At 40.7% G+C, this 8,018-nt stretch overlaps 1 protein-coding gene across 1 annotated transcript; it reads left to right on the top strand.

Annotated features, from left to right (window-relative positions):
* Positions 1,565 to 6,761, top strand: LOC110433956 (IAA-amino acid hydrolase ILR1-like 1). The gene is made up of 5 exons (XM_021457202.1): positions 1,565 to 2,045; positions 3,152 to 3,277; positions 4,296 to 4,610; positions 5,203 to 5,331; positions 6,129 to 6,761. The coding sequence occupies exons 1-5, from the start codon at positions 1,686 to 1,688 to the stop codon at positions 6,540 to 6,542; spliced, it is 1,344 nt and encodes a 447-aa protein (XP_021312877.1). The 5' UTR covers positions 1,565 to 1,685; the 3' UTR covers positions 6,543 to 6,761.

The following is an 8,018-nucleotide window of genomic DNA, read 5'->3' as shown; positions in this document are numbered from 1 at the left end:
ACGCTGCAACACAATATGTATAATAGTGCAACAACACCTGACATACCGCTACAACAAACAAGTTGAAGTAGCTGAAACATCATAAATATCGTATTACAACAAACAAGAACAATTGCTGCAACAGCATGCAAACAACTACTACAACATACGGATTGAAGTATTGGATAGAACAGCTAAAACACCATAAATATAGTATTACAACAACAAAGAACAGTTATTGCAACAACATGTAACAACTAATACAACAGTATAGGTTGAAGCATTAGATGGAGCAACCGAAACACCATAGACATAGTATTACAACAACATCGACCAACTGTTGCAACAACATGCAACAACTAATACAACAATGCAGATTAAAGCATTGGATGGAGCAACTAAAACACCATGGATATAGTACTACAACAACACCGAACAAATGTTGTAACAACATAAAACAAACTACTACAACATGCAGACTGAAGCAACTGAAACATCTCAAACACAAAACTGCAACAACGACTAAAACCTACTGTAACGTCTAGATAGAACCATTGCAACAATGACGAGATCTGAAACTAGGAGCTCGTCGGAACCCTATCCTACTGCAACATCACCTGAAAAACATACTGCAAAAACCAGAGAACACCATTACAACACGTACGAGCACTGAATCCCAAGAGCTCGCCGAAACCCTAGCCAACACAATATCCGGTAGATCTAGATCCCAGAGGAAGAGCAGGAGGAGCAAGAGGTGGAGGAGGAGCAGAGGAGGGCTCAGAACCGGTCCACAAGAGGAGAGAGGGAAAAGGGAGAGAAAGGCTTCGGATCCAAATCCCTCCCCCACCGTCGGAGCCGCGTCGTTGTCTCTATCTCCAGATGCATGGGGGTCACGAGAGCGAGGGAGAAAGAGCAGGAAGGAAGGGAGTTGCGCCGCTCACTGAAAGCCGCCACCATTGTGCTCTACTCCGGCGGCATGGAGGGCGTGTGGGTCGCAGCGGGGAGGGAGGGAGAAAAAGAGGGAGGAGCGGCTCGCGCATGGCAGAAAGGGCGACCGCATGGTGCGAGCGGTGGAAATAGCAGCGAGATGTGAGAGAAGAGTGGGGATGAAAAAATGAGTAGATAAGAAGGCGTGGGAGAGCAACAAAATGAGTGGACAACAACGTTTAGACGGACGGACGTCTTATAGGTATCGTTACCGTTTCTCGTTACATTGAATCTTATAATAAATGTATAAAACATTAAATATAAATAAAAAATAACTAACTTGCATAGTTTACAACTTTACATACAATTTGCAAGATAAAATTTTAAAATCTAATTAATTTATAATTAAATAATAATTATTATATATAAAAAACATTACAGTATTATTTTACAAATTTTTTCGAGAAGTAAACAAAGGCCCACATACAACCAAGAGTCGTAGACGTCTTGAAACAAAAGACTACCCGAGAGGGACAGACAATCAAAAGCAGAAATGATCGCACACGCCCGCAGAGCGCCACAAAAAAATCGCACTTGCATGAATGAATCTGGAAAAAGCCAGGGAAAAAAAGATCGTGATCAAAATGAAAAGGGTCCAGGCGCCGCCCTCGTGCGCGCTTGCGTCAAAAGCAAGGCCGGCCGGCTTCACTGTCGTGTCTCGCTCTCACCTGATTCCTTCCGCCTCGTCAGCGAACCAGACCCACCCGAGCCAACAACCCATGGCCGCCGCGGCGCCGCCTCTCCTGCTCGCGGGCCTCGCCCTCGCCGTCGTCGCCGCCGCCGTCTGGCCGTCCCTAGCTGCGGCGCCGGCGGCGCTGCAGGACCCGGCGGAGCTCCTGCGCAGGGCCAAGGAGCCGGCGTTCGCGGACTGGATGGTCGGGGTGCGGCGGCGGATCCACGAGAACCCGGAGCTGGGATACGAGGAGTTCCAGACCAGCGAGCTCGTGCGCCGGGAGCTCGACGCACTGGGGATCCCCTACAGGCACCCCTTCGCCGTCACCGGCGTCGTGGCAACAGTCGGCACCGGCGGCCCGCCCTTCGTCGCTCTGCGCGCGGACATGGACGCGCTGCCCTTGCAGGTCTGGGACTGGAACTGTAACCGCCTTCCTTTTTTTTTCTTTTCTTCTTCTCCGGTTACGCTGGCCCTTGGCTGCTCTTCCTCTGCTTCTTGATTTCGCTGCGGGTTCTGGGAAATAAATTATTGCTGGCTTTTCCTAAGGATAGAGGCAAATGTCTCTGCTCTGGTTATCGAATCCGTTTCTGTTTCAACCAAGAGCTTGGATTATAAAAACGACCTGCACACTTCTAGACTTCTAGTGGCTACAAAACTAAATTTGACTTAGTCAAGGGAAGAGGAACGCCAGGGATTCAAAGGAATTGTGGTCACCAGAAAGCTAAAATTTCGTCATTGGTTTCTTTTTTAGAATTCCTTATCCATTGAAATTTGTTGCGGCGCAATACAAAGTACTAGTAAGGACTAATGACCATCGAGGACAGCACGTGCGATATGGAAATGATCTAGTATTGAAGTATCGAGTAGGAGTATGCATATGTACTATAGTTCATTCATTCATGGCAGACATCCTGGTCACTGGTAACAAAAGGGAGGAACAGGTGTGCACCTACTCCTAGGTAGTTCCCTAGCTGCCCTTCCTGATTAGGAACATACAGTGCAGAAAAAAGAACTTTGGCTTCTTACTGAAATGATGAATCACATGGGCTGCCTATGTGTATCTATAACAGTCATATGAGCCTTCGGTCATGTTCCAGGTGGTGATTGACCAGACAAATATGTAATTTTGTGTATTGCATAATTATTTTGTTCTTCTTGAACCTGATTGATATGATTGAATTTATTGTGCACATGAGCATGATCTCTTCTATTGGTGAATGTGAAAATCAATATCTTCTTTCTTTTTTTGTTTTACCAGCTCTCTAACAACCTGCTATTGATATGTTCTGTATGTATTTTTTGTAGTGTCATAGGTCCATATTTCGTACAGGTTGAATTGATTGCATGTTGAGAGTTGCTTCTCAATGTACTAATCTCCAAAATTGAATATTATTGTAGGATCAAATTTCAATTATTTTCTTGATAATTTAATTATAGTAAGCTACATCTGTTCAAAGAAGTATGATTATCTTGTATTTGTCTACCAGTTAAAATTGGTGTCCTGTTTTACAGGAAAGTGTGGAATGGGAACACAAGAGCAAAGTTCCCGGGAAGATGCATGGTTGTGGACATGATGCACATGTTGCTATGCTGTTGGGATCTGCTAAGATTCTTCAGGAGCATCGTGATGAGTTGAAGGTTGGTTAAAATATTTTCTGTATATAAAGCAATGCAAATTTCTCAGTGTGCAATGAAAAGTTTTGAAATATTTGAAATTCTCTCTTCAAACTTCGAGTGAGATATCTGAATAAATTTAAATATGGATAAATCATTGATTGTTAAAAGTATGAGTATTAGCAAGAGTTGTTTGGATGTCCAATCCTTCATTTTGGCAAACATGGATATCTGTTTGATTTGATGTATTGTTTCTAGTGGTATATATGTATTAATTTTGATGGTTTACCTTGCACCTGCTCTATATTTGTGGCAATCATAAGAGAGATTTGTTGATTAAATAATGATAGAATAGCCTTAAAAACTATATAAGATGTTTAACATTTGTATATTGCAATCCTTTTCTTGCTTTCATTGCATTAAGCTACATGTTCGCAATCCTTTGTAGATTTGGAAAAATGATAAAGATGCAGAGCCTGTTTTTTTTTTTCTTTGGAGTTTTTGTTTGTTTAAAAATAAATATCTCATCTAGTAGTTCTTACCCAGTTTTACCTTTTAATGTCATGATCCCAAGACTACAGAGTGTATCATAATATAGTCTACTGGTAGCTTCCTTATATTTTGTATAACTTAAAATGGATGCTATATCTGTAAGAGGTAGCTTCTTTTATTCTAGGGAAGTCATTTTTTTTGTCTCAGGTGTAGATCTATGAAATGCAATAATACATTGCTCTTTCTATGCCTTTTTATTTGCTACAATAGATGCCTTTAATCAATTGCTTATGTTTCTTTTTGTAGGGAAAGCGTGCATCCACATTAAGTCAGCCAATATTGGTTTAAGTAATTATGTTTAGGAAGCACACAACTAATCCTAGAAGTCCACATTGAGCAATCTTATTAAATTGCTTAGTTTTTTTTTCTCAAACTATGATTAAATCACTAGTTCAGTTGCCTCCATATCAGTTATATGAACTGTCTTGTAATCTTTGAATTTTAGTCACCCTTGAGTTTCTATGGTTATAAATTTTGTTTATTAATGTAGGGTACAGTGGTTCTTGTTTTCCAACCAGCTGAGGAAGGTGGCGGTGGGGCCCAGAAAATGATAGAAGCTGGAGCTCTGGAAAACATAGATGCCATTTTTGGGCTTCATATAGCTGATTCTGTGCCTATTGGTGTACTGGCATCCAGGCCAGGGCCTATTATGGCTGGGAGTGGATTCTTTGAGGCCGTAATAAGTGGAAAGGGAGGGCATGCTGCACTTCCTCATCACACTATAGATCCGATATTGGCTGCCTCAAATGTTATTGTGAGCCTTCAGCAACTTGTTTCCCGAGAAGCTGATCCCTTGGACTCACAGGTACCCTCCGTATCCTTGGCTGACTTAATTTGTTCTTATATGCCATAAATTTCCAAGCATGGAAGCAATTTGTTGATTGACGTTGTCTATATCCATTTTTATGATCTACATAGTTCCCTTCCATAGAATTTCTGTCCTGTGTTGTCCTGTTGGTCTAAATTACAGAACCAGAATAGAACAAACTATATAAAATTATTCTGCCATGTGTTGTGAGATCTGTTTGAAATTCATCGAGATCTTGTTGAACTTTTTATCCTGGTCCTAACACGGAAACTACAAAGGAGGGCAGCCCGAATTTTCCTGGACTTGTTATAGCTAGGCAGCACAGATATTGCTAATACTATTCAAAACTTAAGTTCTAAACTCTTAAATTGTTCAATACAGAAATTGTAGTTTCATATGCAAAAATGATTTTGCATCGCAAGAATTATACAATTTTTTATTCAATACATTACTCCCAGGCTCCCATCATTTTGTTCAGTGCATTGACTATTGTACTTTTGTTATGTTGAACCTTTGGCAATTTATCCTTATTTACACTCCAGTAGTCCACTTTATGATTTTTTATTTGCATCCATGCTGTGTTCTGCAGGTTGTAACAGTTGGAAAGTTTCAAGGAGGTGGAGCCTTCAATGTGATCCCTGATTCAGTTACTATAGGCGGCACCTTCCGAGCCTTTCTGAAAGAGAGTTTTAATCAATTGAAGCAGCGAATTGAAGAGGTAAGAGCATTTGTTTGGGAACTTTGTGTTACTCTTTCAGTAGTCAATTCTTAATTATTTTCTGCGGTTAGGTTCTCTTAGATGAAAAAAAAAGGATTCAAAATTACCTTCGATATATGGCTACTTGAATTTGCTGTTAAGATAATTAGTCACTGTACCTAACTACAATAGTAATTTAAAACAGATTGATCTGTGAATTTCATCGATAGCTTTAGAGGAGTGGATACTTTGCAAGTGGCACTGGCACGACATTCTATGTGCTGTCACATAATTTAAATATATACTACAACCAAGGGTATATTATAAACGAATAAGCTGATGCACATCTAAATTTGGTGCATTCCGTTATTCTGCTTTTGTGTTAGATTGTACTGCTGTCAGTTTGAGCACAAGAGCAGTTCCTCACACTTATTCTCATGAATAAACTCAATTTTTGGAAAGTTGCATGGATACAGACGCACATGTAATTTGCTGTTTGAGTACTTGTAATAGGTTTTTTTCCTTTCACTTTACTCTTAATGAAAATTACAGATATAGCTGTAGGCTTGTAGCTTTCACCTTGGTAATGGTATTACTGAACTTACAAAACCAGTTTCCTCATAGTTATTATGGGTTGGTAGGTTTGTATATGGAACTATCTGGCCATCTGGGTCACAATGGTCAGAACTCTTGACACCTGCACTGAGTTCCCAGCTATATTCACCTCTGGAGTTATAAACATCTTACAGATAAAATTTCACTGTAGATTGTCCTGCAGAGGATAGAGGACTTCAGCTACTTTATTTTTCATGTCTCAGGTGATTGTGTCTCAAGCATCCGTGCAGCGCTGCAGTGCTAGCGTGGACTTCCTCACAAAGGACCGTCCATTCTTCCCCCCAACCATCAACAGCCCTGAGCTCCATGATTTCTTCGTGAATGTGGCCAGCGAGATGGTTGGGTCGAGGAACGTGAGGGACAGACAACCGCTAATGGGTGCTGAGGACTTCTCGTTCTATGCCGAGGCGATCCCCTCAACCTACTACTACTTTGTGGGCATGTACAATGAGACTCGTGGACCGCAGGCGCCCCATCACTCCCCCTACTTCACCATCAACGAAGATGCCCTCCCCTATGGTGCAGCTGCACAAGCTGCTTTGGCAGCTCGCTATCTACTCGAGCATCAGCAACCTGCTGCTACCACTGATAAGGCAAAACCCCATGATGAACTGTAGATACATAACGTTTGCTTCGCTCTGTTAATGAAATTAGATTGAGCAACAATTTCTTTGCCAAGCTATTCCACGGCTGTACATATCCTGATATCTCCATGCTTTGGTAATAATCGGTTGCTGATCAATTGTGGGATCAGGCGTTATTTGGCGTGATGTTCAGTCAGCAAATAATCTGGGAAACATATGGTTCTTCGAACTTGGTAGTATTTCTTATTGTCAGTGATTGTTTATGCGCAGTGCACACGAGGAATTAAGAAAGTATAACAGAACCAAATAACAAAATTGGGGCATCAAGAAAGGCTCAGGCAGCACAAATACCTTCAGCAGTTACATTATCCCACCTACGAATCAGAAAATTGCATATGATAGCATAAAAAAAACGTGGTTGTGACTGGACATATCAAGATCATTTAGTATTCAAATACTTGAGAGACTATTTGTATGAGCTACAACTTTTAGGCTTTTAGGTCAAAACTTGAGAGACTATTTGTATGAGCTACTACTTTTAGGCTTTTAGGTCAAAAGCTGGGTTTCTAGCTTTTGACTCTTTGCTACTGAATTTGTGATATATTTTTAGCTTCTCAGTACATAAAAAATCAGAGAAGCAAAAGCCAGCTTTTCAAATTTTCTTTGATTTCTGATTGACAGAAGCTAGGGAAAACATGAAACAAACAAACCCTCACACGACTTCTCTAGCTCACTAGACCTTCCAAACCCATCCAGGGGCTGTTTGGTTCTTTAGTACTAAAAATTAACGCTACGTTTAGATGATATTTAAGGATCAAATGTGAACTAATTGCATAAGTGGTGACTAATTAGCGAGACGAATCTATTAATCTTAATTTAGCAATGATTTGCCTATATGATGCTACAATAAACATAGGCTAATTAAGGGTTAATTAGGATTAATATATTCATATCATCAATTAGCCGTGGATTATGCAATTAGTTTTGAAATTAGTTCATGATTAGTCTTTTTAATTAGCATCCAAACATAATACTAAGTTTTAGCAGCTGAGATCTAAACAGACTGTAGTTTGTTTGTACAGGGGTGTTATTTGTTCTAGTATGTTAGTAAAAGCTTATATCCATTCTATTTCTAAATGAAACCCCAAAACAGTCACACAAAAAATATTACAATCCATTTAGCAAAGCTCTATCTCCACCATGAGTTAGGACTTGCAGCTTCAAAAAAAAATCCTAGATCAGAGCTGGTTACACTGAGGGCGCTTAGATAATTCATTCTATTTATAGTTTAGACTCTTTAATTAATCTACAAACTAGCTCCACCAAAGCAACATGTACAAGATAATAAACGTAGAATACCGCGGCAGCCGGCAGAGATGAGAGGGATGACACAGAAAGAGTGGGCAAGCCAAGATGGTGCGCCACCTGTTATCCAAAGGCGTCCAGCTCCTCCCCACACGCGCACCAGCAACCACAGCAGCCAGGCAGCCAGCGAGGCCGCCAGAGGAA

The sequence above is a fragment of the Sorghum bicolor genome, chromosome 3, assembly GCF_000003195.3.
Source record: "Sorghum bicolor cultivar BTx623 chromosome 3, Sorghum_bicolor_NCBIv3, whole genome shotgun sequence".
In the NCBI taxonomy this organism is placed as follows: Eukaryota; Viridiplantae; Streptophyta; class Magnoliopsida; order Poales; family Poaceae; genus Sorghum; species Sorghum bicolor.
The sequence above is the reverse complement of the archived record's forward strand: the minus strand, read 5'-3'. Positions and strand labels throughout refer to the sequence as shown.